General features: G+C 37.6%; 1 protein-coding gene across 2 annotated transcripts; it reads right to left on the reverse strand.

The window, feature by feature from the left end:
- Window positions 1-1,918: 1,918 nt before the first annotated feature.
- Window positions 1,919-21,699, reverse strand: atp8b5a (ATPase phospholipid transporting 8B5a). 2 transcript variants are annotated; one of them, XM_079487307.1, is made up of 28 exons: window positions 21,423-21,699; window positions 14,777-14,861; window positions 14,329-14,387; window positions 13,837-13,950; window positions 13,421-13,519; window positions 12,454-12,515; window positions 11,606-11,678; window positions 11,125-11,195; window positions 10,299-10,381; window positions 9,492-9,650; window positions 9,067-9,155; window positions 8,790-8,977; window positions 7,433-7,641; window positions 7,276-7,322; window positions 7,038-7,203; window positions 6,670-6,858; window positions 6,469-6,584; window positions 5,975-6,139; window positions 5,480-5,591; window positions 5,089-5,194; window positions 4,816-4,957; window positions 4,487-4,670; window positions 4,183-4,406; window positions 4,003-4,086; window positions 3,515-3,760; window positions 3,301-3,439; window positions 3,067-3,197; window positions 1,919-2,798 (listed from the first exon to the last, which is right to left on the reverse strand). In XM_079487307.1, the coding sequence occupies exons 2-28, from the start codon at window positions 14,817-14,819 to the stop codon at window positions 2,484-2,486; spliced, it is 3,615 nt and encodes a 1,204-aa protein (XP_079343433.1). In that variant the 5' UTR covers window positions 14,820-14,861; window positions 21,423-21,699; the 3' UTR covers window positions 1,919-2,483. The 2 variants fall into 2 exon arrangements, with proteins under 2 accessions (XP_079343433.1, XP_079343432.1); XM_079487306.1 differs by having other exon boundaries at window positions 21,136-21,435.
- Between the last annotated feature and the right edge of the window lie 1,884 nt (window positions 21,700-23,583).

Below are 23,583 nucleotides of genomic sequence, written 5' to 3' on the forward strand. Positions count from 1 at the left end.
AATGTCAAATCTGCACCAAAACACGAAGCGTGGACAGCTTGCGCACAGCTGGTTGCCAAACACAATATATTTATACATTACAGATATACTTAATATCAAACACGCATGACGGGTAAAACTATTGAATAGTCTGTTAAAAATGACGATACACAAATCCGTAGCACATAAACACGGAGTAGGCTCGAGGATAACGGTGCACGTCCCTAGAATTAAATGGCCATCGTACCTGGAATACGCGTTTTGCAATAGATACACGCATTGATGTTATAACATGTAATTCCTTTACATAAATACCAAGTTTGTCTTAAATCGGAATCAGCGATGATGTAAGATCTGCCAGCGGGCAGCGTTACATCAACGCCCGTTCACAAACCCACCCGCGGTAACCACATTCACCCTAAAAATATCAAACAAAGACTCTCTTTTACTCACGCTGACGATATATGGCGTCTCAGAAATGTCCCACTGAAATCGCAAAGTCAAGTTGCGCCGTTTGATTTCTCTAGTCGACAGATTCAGCGCTTCAGGGTCGACACAAGCGGCTCGACGCCAGGATGAAGCGCATCTCCGAGCGATGCGGGCTCGCCTCCGTTTCGCAAGGTCTCTTCTCCGGTGTATCACATAATGCTGACTTTTGCGTTATTGGGGTGATTCTGGATCACAAAACACGTCGTCTTGAGGGCCCGGTTCGACTAGCTCGTGTATACTGTGGGTTAACAGTGTGGGTGGGTGGGAGGGGTGTTGGGTTGCGTGGTGGGTCCCTGCAGGGCAGTTCTTTGTTCATTTAGTAAAGTCAAACAGTGGGCCTACAGTACTTTGGATTTTTACAGAGATGCATTTCTGCATTGTTTCGTCTGAGAATGGCTGCCTTTACAGGGACTGTGCGTTTTCAGGCTACTCTTGAAAATTGGCACCTAAATTCACACGTATAGCTTTTGACAGGGAATGCAGTGGCGCTAAAAGTATTAAGGCATTTTATGTTTATAAAATATAAAAAAATCTACCAATTCCAGACCTTACCTCAAGCTAGTTTAACTTTACATCCTCATTATTATTTTAGTACAAGTAGTCAGTCAGGTACCAGTCACTAGCAGAGAAACCACAAGCGGTGACATTAAATTTGACTAAAATGTTCAGGCTTATAATCATTTTGATCGTATTGAGCATGCAAGTTCTATTTTAGCCATTTAAAATACACGTTTTGTATATATGGAAAACAATAAGTAAAACGTTATGTATTTCCATATTTCCTATACTATACGTATGTAAAAATGTGTTGTTTCAATGAATGTCACCTGGTTTGATAATATAATTTAATAATACTGTAATGATGTCACATATTTTAACCACTATACTTTGAGTCTGTTATCAATCTACCTTCCAGTTTTAGCAAAAAAAATCATCTTGTTTTTAGAATAAAAGTGTGTAGCAACCTATATGCATAAAATAAGAATAAGCAACATAAACCTATTCACAGGATTTACAGTTGTGTATAACTAAACAGACCAAGTCCATACTATAACAGTAAAAAAGTCTTTTATTTGTACAAATGATCTTTGGTTTGCAAAATTGTAGTAGGAATAGACTATACTAAAAAAGGATTTGTATTGCATTGAAAATATATATTTGCATAATAAATTATTACAATATGTATCCCAGAATCATATAAAACTGTAAGAAAAGTACAATCCTTTAATAATAACATTTATTTCTCAGCCATGTTCAAGGCACTAATAGGTATTTAATACTTCCATACTTACGTCGGTCATAAACAGTATGTCCAGGTGATGTCATTAAAATATTATTTTTAATAAAGGGGGTGGATCTACTACGTAAACAAACTCAAAGCAGCAAAAGGTCATTTTCTGAAGGCTGTTTACAGTAACTTTTAAGTAGTGAATTAAAGGCTTTTGTATAGATGCCGGTTACATTTGAATGGTAAGAGAGAGGCTGGGCAAGGGTCATGGAAAACTAAATAACGGTGCAAGAACACTTGATTCAAATTAAAGCTCTGGGGCAAATTTTATGTTAAAAAAAGTCAATACCTTTGTTAGATAGTTCACGAAAATAGTACCTGGAGCAGGAAAAGAAAACTGTTTTTGAACCGAACAATCGATATAACACCTTTCACTGTTTTACCTTCCCCTCTACGACATCATTGTGCTCTTCTATTTGTTTTTCTCCTCCAGTCCAGTATGTTTGCCGTTTCACTGTCATGATAACAGCAAAGATTCAATGTAATTCTCACGGTCAATGATAACAGCATTTTCAATTCCTGACAGACAGAAGGGGCTGTGTGAGTCCCCAATAACTTTTCGAGCATTTGCTAATTAAATCCCTTGTTCTTAGTGTGTTTGTATACTTCTATATACAAATCCACATGACACAGCAGCTGTGAAACTGTCCCCAGGGGTTCAAACCATGTAAACAACGTTTAAGGTGTTGGTCTTAACTTTGGTTCAAAAGCTCCCTGCATTCCAGCATCAAAAAGAGTCATTAACCACACGGAACATCTGCAGTGATGTGGGTTCTACTTTTTGTTTTGGGTTCTGTTCTCGCCCAGCTGGACTGTACCCTGCAGACCGACCTGTGGGCTTGAACCCGGGAGAACGTCCTGTGGGAGTGAATCCTGTGGAACGTTGTGCAGGCCGGCGCAGAAACCTGCGAGAGGTCACCAGGTCACCGTAACCTTGAGCATGAGAGAAAGCGTAACCGGACCGTCGCGTGCTCCTGCGGACGAGCTTAGTGCGGCGCGGACGGGGAGCAGGTTCCTTCGTTTGATGGACTTTAAACCTCACCTGTATTCAACATCCAAGGTATATTTTATAAATGTATTACTTGTTTAGGCATCTGTGAGTACACAGACTCTCATTCTACAAACTCGTTTTTAAACATCAAAACAATAAATTACATTAAAATGAATATTTGGAATATGCAAGGATTGGAGTAAATTTTACCATTTAAAAAAAAAAAGATGGATGAACAGATTGACATTTACACACAATTCTCTTATATTCAAATAAATGATATGTGCTTGTAATCTGATAAATATATATGATGTTATACCTTGTCATTGATGGTTGGAGAGATCTGACAGCAGAGATAGCGGTACACAAACACAGGCAGAACACAAAGTACTGCCGTCAATGCAACAGTTAGCCACACACTGGACTGGTTTAGACAATTGCGGGCAGTTCCTGTAACAATAAAAAACTTTTTTTTTAAACAAATGATGTGGTTGACAATATTAATATTTTGAGTAAATTTGTCACACAGGCGAATGACACGGGTCCTTCTTACCTATGAACGCAAAAGATGGCGGATGTAAACGGAAAAGCCCATCTGTATACATCGTGAAGGTCAAAATGAAAAACATTCCCAAACTACCCCACACAAAAAGATGATTCACAACAGTCCAGTATGAAAGGTCCAGGCTCAGCTGAAAAAGGTTGAAAGAAATGAGATGAAAACAAAAACATTATGTATTATGCGCACACATTTGATATAAACTGACCTGCACACAGACAGTGACAGTGAGGCAGGTCTGAGTTATGAGGGCGAATGACTGATAATCTGCACCATCTCTTCCGTCACTTCTTGTCGTGTCATACAAGGCGGCGTAAGGCACGAAGAACAGCACCACAGAGCTGTAACAGCTGTGAAGTGCACACATCATGAAAGCACGCTTACTGAAGTACATACTCAATTGTCCCGGTACATAAAGCTGAGGAAACTCAAGACTCCAGCCCGCGTTCACATCCTGAGGAAACATACACACAAATCTATAAGTGACTTTGTTATTTGTCTACCAAAATTATTTCGTTTTTTTATTAGTTTAAATTTCGTTTTATTCATATTTTCAATTAGCTTTTATTTTTAGAAGCTTTCATGTAAATTCTTGGTTTTTTTATTTAATATGTTTAATACCACTATATGGGTATACATTTTCATTATTGTATACACACACACACACACACACACACACACACACACACACTCTACCTGGTCGAACAGACTCAATCCCAGAACAGGCAGGGCAGTGTAAACCAAATTATATATAGTGATGAAGCCTTCATCATATACTGTCTAGAAAAAGAAGTACAACAGAAATAAAGTAAATGTCTACTTATAGATATGAATTCTGCACAAATGAAAATCGCAGTGCATGAAAAAACGATTTACCTGAGCAGAGAAGCCGCAGAAAAATGCGTACCAGAAGTGCACAAACGTAAAGGTGAAGTTCTTATAGAAGAAGTAACGCAGAAACTTGCACATGCGCAGGTACGACCAGCGGCCATGTACCAGCAGGAGGCGCTGCAGGAAACGAAACTGAGCGAAGGAGAAATCACTAGACAGCACGGCCTGCATCCCCTCCTGACCGCTGATGCCCACACCAATGTGAGCCGCTGCAGAGAGAGACAGAGACGGAGAAGCATCAGAACGGAGTGTGTTACTTTACACATTGTATATGCCGATGTATTAATACCTTTAATCATGCTAACATCATTGGCTCCATCTCCTATAGCTAGAGTGACCGCTTTCTTATATTTCTTAACCAGCTCCACGACCTGAGCTTTCTGCAGAGGAGTCACCCGACAGCAGATAACAGTCTTACACATGCTCGCCGTCCGCAAAAACTCCAGGTCCATGCTGCTCTCCAGAGCAAACGCCTAAAATCAACACACACTCCAGACAATTACATCACTAAATTTGACGTCTCCCCTCTGGGCAGCCACACCCGTGTTAGAGCCAATGGCAAGTTTATATAAGGACATGAAACAGAAGGGAAAAAGAGAGAGAGGCTGTGTTTCTCACCAGGCTGTGCCCATTTATCACCAATCCATATTCTCCATTCGCATGTTCATCCTCCACCACTTTAGGTGTGTTACCCAGTATAGTTTCGGGAATGAGGAATTTGTCTTGTTCTGTATTGGGGCACATCTTTAGCCGGGCATCCCTGTGCAAAAGAGTCAGGTTGTACATGAGCTATACATACAAACTGAAATTCTGTAGAAACAGAAAAGACTGTTTACTGTGATACAGTTCTTATAATGTTTCATGTATTATCATGTATGACAGGTAAATTACCTCAGCTCCTGTCTGACCTCCTCAGGTGATTTAGCTGCAACGATAAACACCTCATTCATTTCCTCCCGCAGTAGATTACAGGAATAGCCTATGTTCTCCGCTGTCTCTGTTACAGAAACGGGAAGAAAAATGTGATCATCGATTTCTTTATAAATCTAGATTTGCATTCGTACATTGTGCGCTATGATATATAACTAAATCATTTAATTTGAACGAAGGTTTTTCGGCTGTCAAAGGGACATTGTTGTGAATATCTTCATAGCATTATTCATTCTATAGTTTCTTGCAGTAATTTAACTTGTGAAATTAAGTTTCAGATAAGAAAAAACTTAAATTCAGGTCTTCTAAAAAAACAATGGGTAAGGCGATATGAAACACTGTTCAAAAGTACCTTGTTTGTCTCCAGTAAGCACCCAGATCTTGATTTCTGCTTTGGCCAGCTGCTCAATAGTGTGAGCAACACCATCCTGGAGTTTATCTTCTACGGCTGTGGCCCCTATCAACTACACGAAAGATCCAGAAGGCAAACTATTACTAAATGAGAACTCTTTCACTTGGTAATATGATATTATAAAATGTATTGGTCAAATAATAATCCTGGACAAATTCAGAAAGACACACTGAATATCGGCCTGCATCCTCATAACCTTATTTTTTCATCATTCATTCATCTTTTACCAGTCACTCTTCATGTTTGTCTGTGGGATTTGCAAATATTTACCCAATAAAATGTAATTCAAAGACGTGTAACAAAAGGCATGTAATAATTGAAAAAATTTAGTTTTTTTATTTGCTGTGAAGTGTCAGTATTGGAGACAAGAGCTTTCACTCTGACAGCAACAATATGTCTATGTGTGTGTATATGTGTTTGCGTGTGCGTGTATACCAGCATGTCTTTCTCTATCTCTTCGTATAGTTGGTCAAGTTTGTCTTCCCTGTCCTCTAGCGCTACACTGGCCTCGTGGTGGTGCTGTTTCCATTCAGAAAAATATTCTTCATCCAGATCCTTATAGGCAAGAACAAGAGTTCTCAACCCCTCCCCGGCAAACTCCTACAGGAAGAGAATGAAAAAGATCAAACACAGTAAGAAGTTTAAATAAAATGAATAATAATAAATAATAATATAAAGAAATGTGCGACAGTCTGTTAAACATTTTTGACGATTTACGGTTTTCCACATGAAATCATCCTGCATAGTTACCCATAGTTAAATTAAGTGAAAATCAAGTGTATTTATCACATAGAGACGTAGACATTATACAGTCATAGAGAAAAGGCTCTTGGCATTGACCGAAGGGAATGTGGATGAGTAAAACTCATATAATTTGCATATTTTGTGGTATCTTGTAGCATCACTAGCGCCCTCTATTGTTCACTTACATTAAGGTGCTCTGTGGTGGCCTTCATCAGTTTACTGCAGGAAGGATCCAGTCTCTCATATATGATGGTGTCCGCTCCTTTACAGTACAGAGTCAGCTTGCCCTCAGGATTACGAACTGAGAGATAAACACACGGATGAGAAAAGTCTTTTAAGAGGCTCCTTAATCACTTAACGGGCTCGGCCAATGGCAGTGCAGGTACCTATCACAGACATCCTCTTGCGTACATTGTTGAAGTCCAGGATAGCCAGCAACTCGTAGCTCCTCTGAATCCCCATCTCTTCTATTGTCACCGTCTCAGGGCTCCGTGAGCGAAACACAAATCCAAAATTACGTGTGGCTGTGACCAGAGCGCCCTCATCGGGAGACTGAGCCTGGTACACCAGATCACCTGCAGAGAGACAGATCAAATCTGCTATTATTGATCACTCAATAAATGCGGTTTGAGATTCATCTAAGTCACAATTATAGATGAACACAATCTTGACTAAACATACATTTTTAAATCTTTCTATCCATTATATCTATTTTAATGCACATCATACGCAAGATGTACACACAATCACTCACCCTCCTTTTTCTCCTCAGCCATGACGGTGTGACAAAGAGCAAGCAATCTGAAGAACGTGTGAACCTCTGGAAACTCCAACTTCACAGCCTCCACCAGACTGTGATCATAAAAGAGGAACTTTGAGTCCGCCAGCCGGTTGAAGGAGAAATCCACCGGTGTCATTTCCTGTTCCAAAATTCACTCATTAACACAGCAGACTTCACAAAAAACATTACATTTCGTCAAGTTGTTTCTTGCCTCTGTGATCTCCAGCCTCTGTCCACTGTGGTGATCGATCACATCTCCTAAAGGGCAGAATAATCACATTTCTCTGTTGGATCACTCCAGGGGTGTTTCCCGTCTCTGCACATCAGTATTAGCTTTCTTATAAAAGGGGTGCAGGATTTGTTCTTACCATAACATTTCCCATTAATAGAGCATTTGTTGAAGGTCATGATGTTCTGCGTGAGGGTGCCGGTCTTGTCTGAGAAGATGTATTTGATCTGACCGAGCTCTTCGTTGAGGGTTGTGGTTCGAGCTTCAGCTGGTGTGTCCGATCGAGCGTGATACATGTTTCTGTCCCGGTTGATGTAGTAGCTGTTTCCTAAACGAATCACCTCCATACTGCAATCAACCACAAAGCAAATCATGAGAAAACTAGAAAAAACACAAAAAATAAGTAAAGGTTCTTCAAATCTGGACTTTAATGCCGTGTCTCCACTGGATGCGACATGAAAACCTGCTTGTTCTTAATGGGTTTGTCGCATCGCGCCGCAACCAGTGTGGACAAAATTAGAAATTATAATGGCTTCTATTGCTTTTCTCATGTATTTTGTGTAGACACGGTGTAAGGCAGATATGTGTTTCTATAAAACTATGACAGGTTTCTCTACAGCAGTGATGTTAAAGGAACAGTTCACCCAAAAAGAAAATTCTGTCATCATTTACTCGGTTTTGATGAACACAGAGAAAGATAGTTGGAAGAGTGCTCGTAACCAAACAGTTTTGGCCACAATAGACCTATTTCACAGCGTGACATGTACAAACCGGAAGTAGGGTAAACGCTTGTCCAGTCAATGCTCTAGCTCCGTTCACTACACAGAACATTTGCGGAGACCAGAAGTTCCCTCCCTTTATGCTGATTTGTCTAACATACTGTATATCAGAACTTGACAATAAATAAATCGCTCAAAAAACAATGTTTTTGTAATGTTTGTTTTCCTTATTTTCACATCTCCCAGTAAACCATGTTGTTTTTGATAAATAAAATGAATGCCTGTGAAAACAAGATGAATGAATGAATGAATGAATTAATTAATTAATTAATTAATTAATGAACGGCTATTGCAGCAGTGCGGCTGGAAAAAGTTTTCCCCTACTCTCAGTCTCTGTCGCCATTTTGTGAAATAGGCGTTTTGACTACCATAGTAGGAACTTTTGATTTATAAAATGTCTTTGTTTTGTTGAACACAGAAAAGTATATATTTGAAGAATGCAGGAAAGCAAACAGTTTTGGCTTTTGACTACCATTGTCATTTTTCCAACTATAGTAGTAAATGGTGGTCAAGAACCATTTTGTTACAAGCATTCGTCCAAATATCTTTCTCTGTGTTCATCAGAACAAAGGAATTTATACAGATGTGGAACAACTCGAGTAAATAATGATCACTAACGTTTTTTCACTGGAACCTTCATTAATACGGTTCTACTGCAAATGCTATTTTAATTTGTCACTTATGTACAACACAAAATATAACAAATACACATCATACCTGACATAAAGTGAGATGGGCACCACAGTGTTGAGGATTATTATGTAAGACCAGAATGTGAGGAAGGCCGAAAACGCTGTGTTTTGATCCCTTGAAAGAAAGACGTTGAACTTTGACCCCTCTTTGTATTCCCAGATGGCATTACCCACAGCCAGAATGATGCACATCAGCGCCAGAAGGCCAAAAATCTACAGAAAACAAACACATATTTGTAAACAAAACCATTATTAATTAGAAGACATCTTGTTTAGACGAGGGTTTTGGGGCTAAAACTTACAAAGAGAACCAGCACATTCATGAGTCGGTCAATACTGGTTCTTTTAAATGTGGTTTTCCCGCAGTTTTGCATCAGCTTGGTCTCCGGACCTGAAGGAATTACACAGTCAACAGCCACTGAGCATATTAAACAGATCAAAAGAATAAAGACAGGGTTCCCACACCTGCTAACCAGTTCCAACTACTGTTCCATAATGTTTCCAGTTGACGATAAAGAAAATATATATTTTTAAATAGCAATAACAAAAAGCCATTCCAAAACAATTCATGTGAATGTTTTGATCATGAGCGAAGCATTACTAGAAAATCTATATTCAGAAACCAAGAGTTTTCCAAGATCAAAAAATCTGCATATAAATCTTATACAATAAAAAAGCACATAAAGATTCATAGGACATGCTCTTTCATATATGTCAATGATATTACCTGCAAACAGCACCAGACCAAAGCACCAGTCTGTGTTTCTGATGGTACAGCCCCTCAACAGAATCCGTTCATTGTCTAAAGAGTGCTTCTGTGTGCCACATGTCAGTGTGCCCGTAAAGCGATCCAGACGGTTGTTAGGAGGTTCACAACACACCTCCCCTAAAGCAAGACACAGAGAAAATATTGCTCAGAAATTGCTCTGTGATAGCTCACAATTATGCACTTTCTCTAAGATGCAAATAAAATTCACGAGGAGAGACTACAGATAAATAATTCGAAAGAACTGGTGTGAAATGTTGCATTGATTATAATTTGTGACTTTAAATCACAGACTTTTGTGTCCTGGGAAATAGTAGCACAGTCTGAGACATTGTTAAGACTTGATCTGAACTTCTAGAGAAGAACACATCACAGTCTTGATCACAGGACTCAAGCAAGTCTTGTTTTACTTTTTATTTCATATTGCTGTTTAAAAGAAAATTGAGACTTTTAAGTTCTGTTTTTTTCTCTCCGTGCAATCCGCAAAGAGAAAATACAGCCATGAGAAAATGAAGAGACCATTCCAAGTTTTCATTTAATCAGCATTTCTTGTGGACATTCCAGTCCAGGATCTGTCAATTTTTAACAAAATCAAACCTCAGGTAACATAAAGTAAGTGTAATATAAAGTATTAGGCTACTTATGAGTTTATAGGTAGAGGATTGTGTGCAGATGTTTGTGGGTTTATGCAGCAGCGCCACATTGTAAGACATTCAGTGTAACATCAAGAGCCAAAATTTGGATCTATCGAGTACTTTTTTCACTCACCATTGAATGCAGCCAAAGCCTCCAGATTGTCACCCATGTCTCCTGTCACAGTCAGAGACTGTTTCACCTTCAGATTTGTTTCACTGTGAGGAAAAGCAACGTAGACATCAAATATACATCGTGTCATGTAGATAACCCAGCTGAACAACAAAACAACAGTTTGATGCCAGACTATGGTGTTAAAGGGATAGTTCACCTTCAAAATGAATTTTTTACAAGAAGATTTTTGAAGACCACCACCTTTTGTGTTTTGCAGAAGAAAGAAAATTAAACATGTTTAAAATGACAACAGAATTTCCATTTTGAAGGTGAACTATTCCTTTAAGTGGGTCTAGTCGGTCACCATACGGCTGTTTTTTCAACCAAACAAGTAGTCAAATCCTTCTAAAACCAAATCAAGACCAATCGAACAAACTTTGGCAGGATGGGAGACTGGCTAACCATCTCTGGCAGGTTAAGCACAAAGCACAACTAGTATCACAAAGTATTGCATCTTCATGAATACAATGGGTAACACTTCATAGTATAGGGAGCAATTCTCACTATTAACCAGTTGTTATTAGCATGCATATTATTGGCATATTGGCTGTTTATTAGTACTTATAAAGCACATATTCTGCATGACCATATTCTACATCCCTAATCCTACCCAATACTTAAACCTTTCAACTACCTCACTAACTATTAATAAGCAACGCATTAAGAGTTTATTGGGGGGAAAGTCGTGGTTAATGTTTTTTAATATAGAGACTGAAGTGTGACCATACCATTTATTCAATACAGCTTAAAAATAACAACACTATCTTTATCGCTCTCCCTCACTTACCCATCCAGCTCTGCAGTCTCAATGTACACCAAGTTGAGAGGTTCACTGCTGGACATCAGAAGTAGATCAGCCTACGAAAAAAGCAAACAGAGATCATACTCACATCAGAAATATTTTAAAGTTTTTTACAGGAAAAACTGTGATAAAAATACAGGTTGTCACATAAGAAAATAATCTTTTGAGCTTTTCTTAAATGCATGTACAAATATTACTGTTCTTTTGCTTAAAAGTGAACATGAACTCTTTGCCGTATTTGAGGTCTGAGAAAATACAGAGTATCTGCAAATTGAAATAATATTTTTATTGGAAAATTTGGGATAAATATTGTTTAGTAGTTCACAGAATGAAACAAAAAATATCATTTTACTTAAACACATACTTATGAATAGTTATTTCAGGAAAATGTGAAAATAATTTGAAATGGTCTCTTAATTTTTTCCCAAGGCTGTATACATTATATATGGTTCTTGAAGTGTCTTACTGTGACAAACTGGTTGTTTTCTAACTTGATGATGTCTCCCACTTGCACATTCATCCATTTCTCGCTCATCAGCCTTTGAGGGAAGGGGGAGAGAGTGAATTTTGAAAGGGTGTGTCTATCATATGCTTTAAATGATTCTGATGCAATGCAGATGATCATTTTCCATCCAATACACTTCATAAATTCGAATATTTTACGAATCTCCATATTTTTGTGGGTCGGCTTGGTTTTGTTGTTACTACGATGATGACACATTAACATAGGTCAGAACAACAGGAAGAACCTTTCTATGCGTCTGCAGCTGTGTCCTGTTGAGACCGATGAGTTTGTTTTGTTTATTATTAGTGAAATCCAAACATTTGATACCAGAAACAGTTTAAGAGAATCTTTTATTTCTGCTCTAGAACATGCATGTGCATTAGATAGACCAAACTAAAAATATATATTTATAAATTGTTTAGCTTGAGCTTGAGTTAGTGTAGCCTGATTTATGAAACCACTTTTCACCCGTTTCATGTGGAAGTTCTACCTCTTCCAACTCAAGTGCCGTAGATTTAAAATAAAAACCAGCTGCCCAGACGCCACAGAATGAACAGACTTCTCTAAAACATCCAATCCCTCTTGTGTAATAAACATAAACCAAAACCAAATATCTGGCTTGATTATATCCTATACTGAACCCCACTCACTTATATTACAATCTAAATCTATATCCATTATTATTATTTATGTATAATAATACAATTAATATGTATTTCTGCTAGTTTCACAATGTTTTCTGTACAGCTGCTTTGCAACAATGCAAATTGTAAAAAGAGTTATAAAAAATAAACCTGATAGTCACTCACTTTCCATTGATGAGCACGTTCACCTTTCGGTTATTTACCTGCCTGTCACTTCTGTGCCGATTCTGCCAAGAAATTAGAGGAGAAAAATATGTCCAGAATGAAATATTACATTACTATAAACACATTGTTTGAACTGAAGACTGTCTTTTTATTTGTAAGTGCATTGCCTTATGCAACAAGAATAAAAATGTTAAACAACAGTCTCCTAAATTTCAGTCTGCTCTGTTGTATACCGCACACTACCCAGACAAATGTTTCTCATCTTATTAAAGTTTTGATCTGACGGTGTATGCTTAAATATAGTTTGTATGCTATGTCAATGTTAAGGCAGAGAAGAAAAGCTTTTTCTGTCTTTAAATGCCCGAATCTGCTGTGTTCAGAAACACGCTCATCCCTGTTTAACAGAGGGAGGTAGAGAGAGAACAGAGGAGGCGCAGAGATGAGGTGGTGGAGCTGGGGGGGAGGGGGGGCGGGTGTTTCACTCCCTTCGTTTCAGGAACATAAGGACTATTGTGCTCCTGCTGAGGGTGAGGTAGCTCCCCTGTATCATATTTTCCAGTCCGCCACTGAACAAACCCAAGCCTCAACCTTTACAAGTTTCTGCTCGGAGAAAAGTTATCTTGACATTTAAAGTGACACTTGCGTACCAAAGTAAAGGGCATTTAAATCAGACGCGTGCATAGCCATACTGAGGAACCACCAGATTCTGATATCAGTTCTTATCAATCACAGCCGGACAGCAAAAATAAGCAATAACATTGAACAATAACATGTTTCATGCTTCAGTTTTAAAGCAAGTATAGTAGCTGGAAAGCCTTAATAATCAGCCAGTTGGGATAAACAGTCAATTCAAATGAGATCATGCTGTTTTTAGTTAGTTTGAGACCAAAAAAAGAAATGAATAGACAGAATGAATAGAGACCTTCAGTTTGGGTCTGATCACATGAATGTGAGTGTGTGTACTTACAATATCATCAATGGCATCTTTGGCTGCAGTCACCGACAATACTAACACCAGAGGTACAACCGTGGTGAACCAGGACAGAGAAGATATAGCAGGAATAACCTACAACATACACACAGTATATAGTCCATATCATTTAAACAGAGTTAACGTTAATGTTTGTCGATTCAAGTAAATAACTGCAGTCATGAGACATTTATTATTGTGTCAGCATTAAGCAACACGCATGAGAATGCCGTGCGATAAAGGACGTCAGGGTCATGTTTTGGTCACAATCTCTTGAGAAATGCAGGACTTATCATAAAATAAAATGAGGAAACCACTTTCCCAAAGAATTTAACTCCCCAAACCAGACAAACCCCCAAATTAATATAAAAGTGGGTCAATGAACACATTGATACATAAATTGAAAAAAGCACCTGTAGGATGAGCAGGAAGAGGAAGTAAGCGTTGGCGATCCTCTGGAACTGCTCAAACAGGTTGAGAGGAAGAAAGGTGATAAGGTTGTATTTGGAGGTCTTGATGGCATTCGTCTTTTTAAAGGAATGAAAGAGAGATAATAATCAATGGGTTGAAGGGATAGTTCTGCCATGAATTACTACCGTTAAAATGGTTGTCAAAGGTGACCCGGAACGGTTTGTATTTCTAAATTCTTTAAAAAATATTATTTTGTGTTCAACAGAACAAAGAAAATACAATCGTTCTTTCTACTATGATGCCCCAGAAATCTCAGTTGCAAACGTTCATCCAAGTTTCTTTCTTTTTGTTCAACAGAACAAAGAAATTTATAAAGATGAGGGCCAGTAATTCATGACAGAATTTTCATTTTTGGGTGAACTATCCCTTTAATGATGATTGAATACTGTTGTAATCTACCATGACTGTATGCGTATTGAGTGGATGATACTCACATCATACATGAAAGAAGAGTTATATTCTCTGTCATTTGCTCTGATTTTCCTCTCCACCTCTAGAAACAAATATAAAGAGGAGTGTAATAAAATCTTGACAAACAATATCCTATATGCTTTCATAATGTTAATATTAAAATATGCCTAATTGAAAAGCCCTTTGGAGGCAAGTGGTCCTTATGTGTCTCCAAGGCCTGTTTTTTTTTATTATTTCATAGTTCATGTGATACGTTTTAAGACTTGTTTGGTTTGGATTGGGGTTAAATGTGTAGCCCAGGAGCAAGCTTGCGTGTAGAAAATGTGAGAAAAAACCCTTTGAATTAAAGTGAAAATTACAGAGGAAAAAGAGGAAGACAGCATCTCTGAGTTGAATGACATCAGACTCCTGCGGTTTGACGCATCTGAGTGGCATGAAACTATGACGTCGAGCTGCGTGCTGGATATCTACCTTTCTCTTTCCTCCGGGTCCAGTCTAGGCCAAAGAAGGACATGGCTTCTTTATTTCCTTCTTACAGATTGCTCATCATTTTTCTCTGGAAAAATTAAAACATTACATATTCATGAGAACTCGTGAACTGCTTCATCCATCATTATTGTGCTGCTGACACACTTCAAAATGTCCCAAAAGGAACTGCAAAAAGCATAAACAAAACAATTTTGAATTATGCAACTGTACCACACCTTTAATGCAAACAAACACACATATGGGTTCAGGAAACATCACTTATGAAACCACCCATTGGACTGAATTCCAGAATGACTTCAGCGCAGAAGTTAATTATAGTAACCATATGTCTGCATTTAAGAATGTGTTTTAAAAGGACACAATGCATCAGGAGCATGCGTGAGACACGCTGGAAGAGCAGATTTCCACTGCAACCACAGCTGGCTTAAGCTTTCTACACCACAGGAAAAAAAACTAGTCATTTAGAAAACCAAGAGTACACACTTAAACTCTTACAGACCAGTATACATGACCTACTTACAGTAAGTTTAACTATGAAATGTAAACTGGGATATTTAACCCACAACAATACTGTATTGTAAATAGCATTGCAGGTAACAGGTACAGCATGATGCTAGCAAGCGAGTCTAATAAAGAAAAAAGAGGGTCACTGAATAAACAAGCAGAGATAGCAGTTGGGAAAAAACATCAAATCCAACCACAGAAACACATGGGGGGACAATTTTCTCAAGAACGAACCACACAACATTTATATAGAAACCCAAATCGTTTGAAGTGCATGCTTGAAAACAAGAATGCTAAGAAAGGTTTAGTGACACCATCACCACATATTCTGAAAAAATTATTTCCTAAAACAATGACATCATTTACAGAAAATACACAAAGAAAAATTTATATAGCGCCCTTCAATGGAACACTAGACAAAATTGTGTATTTGTGTTGTTTGTAATATATAATAGTATTATTATCTAGTTTTATCACGTTTATTCTTAGAAAAGTTGGAGAAAATATATTTAAATGAACATTTCCAAGAAAAGTTTTGTGGCACAAAAAGAGCAAAGCATTTTATTATAATTGGTTTATTACCAGAAGAACACCATCAGATTGCAGAATAAAAGCATCAGGTGCTCATGTAACCGTTGCTGTTATTCCATTATCTATACATCATTTCTAACTCAATACTCTGACCTTCCTCTCTCCGGTGGAAAAAACAATTCCTGGCGTTTTCACAAACATTGTCTACAGTCTAAAAGTGAAATGACTCATATTGTGAATTGTACAGGTTTAAATTCTGTAGTATTTCAATGGTTCTATAACAAAACAATAAAAACACAGAGTTGAAAAAAAAGTTAAATGACTGGCATGTGTGTGCAAGAGTTTTGAGAGCGACTATTGTGTGCCCGTTTGTTTTAAACCTTTCCTCTTGACACAAAGCCAAACAACTTTTTGAATGATTTTCTTTGCCTTCCCATGAAAGGAAAAGTGTTTGCGCAAAAGTGAAATGCGGTTTTACGTTTTAGGACATCTCAGGATGCCTGTGTGTGTGAGCTGACATGCTCGCTGTTGTTCCATTACAGAGCACTTCAGATTATCTCCAGGCAGTATTTTTAAAACTTACTATAACTGTAAAGGTGTCACAATACAGATAAAGGGGAACTCAGAAATAGGCTGTAAAGAAAATGAGGAAGGAAGCTAATGGAAAAGACATCATGATGTCCGCATGTGCTACTCCCACTAACCTCCCAATGTTTAAAAATAACTAAAATAACATGAAAAAATTGAAACTCTGGTGGTTTTACAAGTTTTACAAAAGGATTTACTGGAAATTGTCTTACATATGGACCACAATAATGAACCCTGAATAAATAATTTATCAGACACAAATCCAGCACCGTATGTACAGTCTGGTAAATTTACAGTTATGTATTTTGCCGATGCTTTTATCCAAAACAACTTACAGGGCTTTCAAGCCATACACTACTAGTCAAGTTATAGAAACTGTTCACCCAAAAATGAAAATAGTTTCTTTACTTACTCACAATTGAAACAAAACTGTATAAATGCCTTTGTTCTGTTGAACAAAAAAGATGATATTTTAAAGAATGTAGGAAAGGATTTTTGACTACATTGTAGTTTTCCCTACTAAGCATCACTTACTCATTCTTTATGTATATTTTTCCACATTTCAGATTAATAGTGAGCACATCAAAATATTTTTGTCAAGCGATCCTAAACGTAGAGTACATTCAGTATCGGTGTGATTCCTGGGAATCCTTTGCTCTACAAACTGAGCTACAGGAACAAATAAGAAAAACATTTAGATGTTGATTAATCGCTGACAACTTGCACAATACGTGGAAGTGCTTGCGAAAAACCCTAGACGTGATGTGGGAAAGCTCAAAGAAAGTACAACACAATACTGCAAAACAACGAACATGCACACAGTGTACCTACAAACATCTCCATACTGAAACATGACTTCAATTTGTGCTTTAAATCTCCAGTCTTGAATGCTTCAGCTTTCGGCATGCACCTCAGGAGAATCTGAAACATGCTTAGACTTGCAGAAGGATTCTTCAAAAATGCAGCAAGTGCCTAAATAGGAACCATCTGGAAATGCGACTGAACGTTGAATCTAAATCCATTTAGAAAACGGTGCACAAAATGTTTTTCCAAATTTGCTAACATCATGTCATAAACAAGATAACAGGAGAGGAGCTTAAAGCTCAGGAAGTGAGTTTTCTACGGTCGTGACTTTCAATTTAATCTGTGTTTAGGAAAGTGTCCCTAATACATGTAAACCATCCAAAACTCATCCACAGAGAACAGACAGACCCGCTGCTTTATAATTATTAAACTGGATGACACACAAGACAACTCATGCTGAAACAAACAGGGGTCACTGTAGTTTACAGATTAAACGGTTAGTGGAGGAATGACTTTAACTGTGTTTTCCAAACTAAACAAAAGCAGTCGCTCAGGATTAATGCAGAAACTTCTCAAGATCGTCTGGTTGTGGATTCGTAGACGAACGCTTTTTCCCAGCGAAAGTAAGAGAATGTGAAGTGTTTCCCTGTTGCATTGTGATTTCATCATCTCCTCAGCTTTCCTCAGGGTGTGGAGAAAACATGCTGAATTAGTCAGAGATGGCCATCATGGGAAGAACAGCGGGTAACTCTGGAGCTCTCCGGTTTTTGGTTCGGGGCTCTGAAGCTGAACTATAGATGTGACATAGGCCTACTCGTGACTTATATTGTAAAATATAACACGCATTGAAACATACGGTAGGATGTCCCAGACAGAGTTATGGGCTTTGAAAATGTCTCTACTGCGTATCTCTGACGGAGAAAGCCAGTGAATCTATCACAAAATTCACAATGTTTTCCAAAGCTTATTAAAAATAACAATTAAATTGTATGTTTAACCAGGTTTTAACATTTTCTTAAGAAAACCTGATTGGTGTTTGTCTGTGCAAGACCAACCTCCAATTCTTTATGAAATTCTTGATATTTTTCCACCTGTTTATTCATTCAATAATAAATGGCTATGACAGCATGGGCACAAAGAAAAAATCTATCATTATTTACTCAACTTGTCATTTCAAACCTGTATGAGTTTCTTTGAATGCAGTACCCGTTCACTTTTATAGTATGGACATAAAACTAATGTACGTCAATGGGTACCACAGTTGTTCGGTTACCAACATTTTTCAAAATATCTTCTTCTGTGTTCTGTAGATGATAGAAAGTCATACAGGTTTAAAATAACAAGAGGGTGAGCAAATGATGACAGAATTTACATGTTTGGGTGAACTATCCCTTTCAGTAGTAGTAGAAAAGTCATTCTGTTTTAGGACTTTAGGAACTGGGATACTTCTTTTTGCTTTGTCTGTTTGTTCTGCTATTTCAACCATGAGCTTAAAAAGTACAATTATTAAACTTCCTTGTTATTTATTTACTGTTCACAATGTGTTCATCCTCATTTGTGTCTGCACGTGGTCAAGTAAAGGCATCCAGTGAATAAATCACGATTGAATGGAAAATGTTTAAGAGTAGAGCAGATAAGGGCTGAATAATTCAGCCACGTCCAGGTACAGCAAAAGAAGCACAGACTGTTGGCTTCTCACTTTACCAGATAAAGGCATGTCATGTCTAATGAGCTTTAAAATATTTATCAGTTAACAATAACAGGCTGTCAGAGAGATAATCATATCTGATCAGACAGAGCCTGCTGTTTGTTGTCTCTGCATTATTTATCTGCTGTATTTGACAATGCAGTTATATGGACCACCGGTGGAACTCAGGGTCACACTTCAGTCACAGACTGAGAACACGCAGACTTCTCTCAAAGGAGATGGAGTCAAGCAAACTTTCCCAAAACTGTTTATCCCCAGAACTACATTTAAAGAAGATAAATAATTTTGCCATTCAAACCTGTATGACTTTGAAAAAAAAAAAATATATATATATATAAATATAAATATATACAATATATACATGTAAATATGTTTATTATATATTTAAAAATGTTTTAAAAATATATTTATATATTATATATTTATATATAATAAGAATTTGGTTCCAAAATGAGTTTTTTATCGTAAATTCCAATTATCAATCAAACTGCCGTTGGTTTGTTTTGATTTAAGCCGCAATAACAACAAAAATACTCATAACTAACACAATAAATACATGATAACATTATAAAAAGCAAGTTACATGTAAAACGGTTCATATGACATGGCAAACACTAATTTTATCATTTGTTTTAGATGTAATGCAGTGTGCCATTTTATGTATCTAAAACATGCACGGGCAATTTATAACACACCAAAGACACAGAAAAACACATATTCGCGCCTTATGACCCCTTTAAAAACATAGATAGCTCATTTTGGAACCAAACTGTTCATATATATATATATAGCACATTTATATATTAAAAATATAAATATTTTAAAGAATGTTTGTAACCAAACACTGACCTTCCATGGTATTGACACAAAACCACAGAGACATTTCCCAAAATATCTTCTTTTGTGTTCCAAATAAGACTCATATAGAGGGTTTGAACGACATAAGGACAAACAAATGATGACAGATTTGTTTTTTGCTGAACTATCCCTGCAAAGTTCCACGACCTTTTGTCAAAAAACTATAAGCTGATCTGTAAAAACTATAAGAATTTCTAAAACATTACATTTCATCTAAAAACGTGACGATGTCAGAAGGTCAATTGGTGCGTGCACAGACAATGTCGAGTTCACCCCAAAATGAATATTCTGTCATCATTTACTCATCCTCTTGTCATTTCAAGCCTGAATGACTTTCTCCCACAGAACACAAATAAGATATTCTGAGGAAATTTGGTAAGCAAACAGAGCCAGTAACCATTTAATTCTATTGTATGGACACAAAACCAATGGGTGCCGTCAATGGGTGCCGGTTAACTACATGCTTCCAAAAACATATTTTCCAAAGGGGTAAGTAAATGAAGACATGGGTGTCTTCAATGGGTGAACTATCACTTAAAGTCCTTGCTTATGGTCCCGTTCCTCGCTCTTATCCACAATGTCCTGTCATTCTTTCATAAAAAAAAGATGTCAAGGCCAAACCATGTTTTTCAAATGTGTGCCTGGGCAAAACAGGCTAAGTATTCTAAATGATTTTTCTAATTTTTCTAAACTGGCACAACTTATTTACAAGGTAACTGGAATAAATCAACCAGAACACAACATAAAAGAATCCAGCAGCAGTTGCTGTTCAAAGGAGAAAACCTTCTATGATCTCTATATAAACCTTCTGACCTCTAACTCTGTGTGAACTCTGTATGAGGGTCTGATCTCCTTCAGTGACAGCTTACAGTATCTTCAAGTAACCATAAATATGAGCAATAGTAATATGGAGACTTGCTAGCAAACTTAACTTAATCTCATCTTTGCGGAAGGCAGATATTACCAGACATTCACCGATCTTTCATTGAGCTTTCTCATGACATAAAGATCTGACAAAGTAGCATAATATTTGGTCATGTGTGTATCGCTGAGAACAGTCGTGTAATACATTTGGCAGATGCAGTAATTTTTCTTTTAACACACTTGGTGACAGTCTAATATTGTATATCTGATATATACACAGACTGATGCCAAACCTCTTAAAGCTGTCAGAGGTGATGTATAAACCTCTCACTGCAGACCATTTCATAAAATGAATGACTAATAGGGCTCCAAATACTCATTCATACTAAGCTAAATCATCAAGAATTAAAAACACACACTATTCAAATGTGCTAGTATACAAACAGCAGTGGCTTATGTTGTGAACTAAAAAAACAGATCTTACCCAGTGATAAAAACACTTTGTGTTGAATTTTGGATGTGCAGAAAAGTTGTAAAGTCCAACAGAACACAAACTTTCTTGGTGTTCTGAGACACACACTACAGAAAGGAACTAAAACAAAATCTCCCCCTCAGGCTATGAACAAACACAAAACTCCCTCCTTTAACCTCTCATTTTAAGCTCACGCCCACTTTCTCACTTCCTGCGCTTTCAACGTCAAACTCTGGATTCCCCGTCTCTGACCCTTGACCTCCAGCTGAACCCCTAACTCATACACCTAGGATTCTTACCGTAAACGTCCCTTGGTGACACAGCAGTGTGTAGGTCTAGTGGGTAATCCAGACACTCCTTTTTCTAACTAGAGACCACGAAAGCCAGCTGAAGTCTCCTCCTCTTTGTCTCTTATTATCCCCTCCTTCTTTCAGCCTTCCATCTGCTCTCGCTCTGCGTTGATAGGAAACAGAGCGCAGGCATCCAGCGCAGACTCATTCACACACAACGCAAACTAAACAAGAGAGGCGGGAACTGAAAAGGGTAATCCTGTGGCTCTTTATCTTTTGGAGGGATAGTTTTGCTGTGTAGCAGACTCCGACTATGTAAAACTTCGGCTTTGTTCACCACACCTCATTCTCTGTCTCTCGCCCCCTTACTGGTAACGTATCGATTTCCTGCACACCAAAAAAGGAAGCAACCATTTTTCTCCCCATTCCTCCAGCCGCTGACAGCATTACTGAGCACGTTATCTACAACCACAAGGCCACATGCACAGTAAAGAGTCTCTAAAGAAACTAAATGAAGTCCTTTTTTCTCTCACCCTCAAGCTGTTCCAAATCTGTATATCTTTTCTTTGTTCTGATGAACATTGAGAAAGATTTCTGGAAGAATGCTCATAACCAAACAGTTCGTGGCCACCATTGACTACCATAGAAGGAACATTTGCTTTATACACGATTTGTTCTGAACACAAAAGAAGCTGTTTTGAAGAATGTGGGAAAGCAAACAGTTTTGGGGAAATTTTAATAACTAGGTTAGTCAATGGAGGCTGTTCGATTATAAGCATCCTTCCAAATATCTTTCTCTGTGTTCATCAGAGCAAATCGTTTGTAAAGATTTGGAACAGCTCAAAACTGTCACTTTAAGTGCTGTGTCTATTTCCCTTCATATTTGCAGTAAACATATATAGAAGTATTCATGCTAATTCATGTCATGACATAAACAATTATCAAGTAACAAAGCAAAGTGAAACAATTCTTAAATTCTCCCAAAACGTGGAGGTGAAAGAAGATGAACATGTGTGATTTAAAAGTAGCTTTCTGTAGTATGAGAGAGCCATGTTCTTTTGTCTCTCAAATATACAATATCATGCAGCAAAAAATGTATAGCACTTTTAATAGAAACCCCAGTTGTAATACAATATTGGAAGCCTCACCTCAATTATTTACATCAATGGTCACATCATTCAAGGCAGGGAGTAAAATGGCCTGGTGGTTTTAAACAACAAGCTCGGTACATCTGGATCTGCTGTACCTGGATCATGTTTCCTCTAGAGGAACTTCTACAGAGAGGAGGAACACTATCACACAAATTACAAGACTATTTTCTTATACATTAAAGAAAACTGAATGGAGGAAGCGATTCTAAACAAACAAGTTCTGGGGGACAAAATCTGTCAGGACCGAAATACAAATTGATTCATCTAAATACCCAAACACACATATTGACATCAGATGACTTACTGTACAGGGATGGACTTCAGTAGAGATTGCCAAGTAAATTACAAGTAAGGTGTTCTGGGTTGTTATTCAACAAAACAAATCTACATCCAAGTCCCTAGGAGATATTTTCGAACACTGGTTCTCAAACTGGGGGACCTATGATGGAGCAGATATTGTGGCAGTTATATGAAATATAGAAATGTATCATAGATTTTATGCAATCAAACATCAGAATAGTAGGACCACAAACCAAAAGAATTGATGTTATGCACTGTATAACTGTTTATGTTTTTGGTTTGATTTAAATTCTAAGTTTAATATTATAAGTATTTTTTTGGGGGGGGACAAAGGAAGCATTTACAATGAAACAGTTTGAGAACATAAGGGTTGTGGCCTCTCCTAATAAGTATTAAGGTTTCTTGTCTGCTGATTTTAAGACAGTTGAGAATAACTAGAATAACTAACTAGTGAGTTACGACACTCGATCTCGTCACCGTGAGGTCACGTGATTCATGGAGCGCTCAATAGTTCCAAACAAATCTGTGCAGTCAACCTTTGCATGGATTTTAGCGGCACGGACAACAGAAACTATATTTGGCAAAAATGTGTGAAATATATTAGCACATTGTGTTTACTGATTACTATGTTGACACCATTTAAAGCAGCATTTTGTCCGGGCAGTAATATGAATATAAGATATCCGCCAACTCTGTAAAATGATAAAACATGCAGTTAT

This window comes from Barbatula barbatula, assembly GCF_947034865.1.
Source record: "Barbatula barbatula genome assembly, chromosome: 2".
Lineage (NCBI taxonomy): Eukaryota > Metazoa > Chordata > Actinopteri > Cypriniformes > Nemacheilidae > Barbatula > Barbatula barbatula.

Bases quoted from the DNA above. Each gene is read 5' to 3' on its own strand.
- atp8b5a (XM_079487307.1), bottom strand. From the start codon at position 14,819: ATGTCCTTCTTTGGCCTAGACTGGACCCGGAGGAAAGAGAAAG. The intron at 13,951-14,328 runs GTGAGTATCATC...TCCTTTAAAAAG, and splicing joins ACTCTTCTTTCATGTATGAT to ACGAATGCCATCAAGACCTC. The intron at 11,679-12,453 runs GTGAGTGACTAT...CTTCCCTCAAAG, and splicing joins AACGTGCTCATCAATGGAAA to GCTGATGAGCGAGAAATGGA.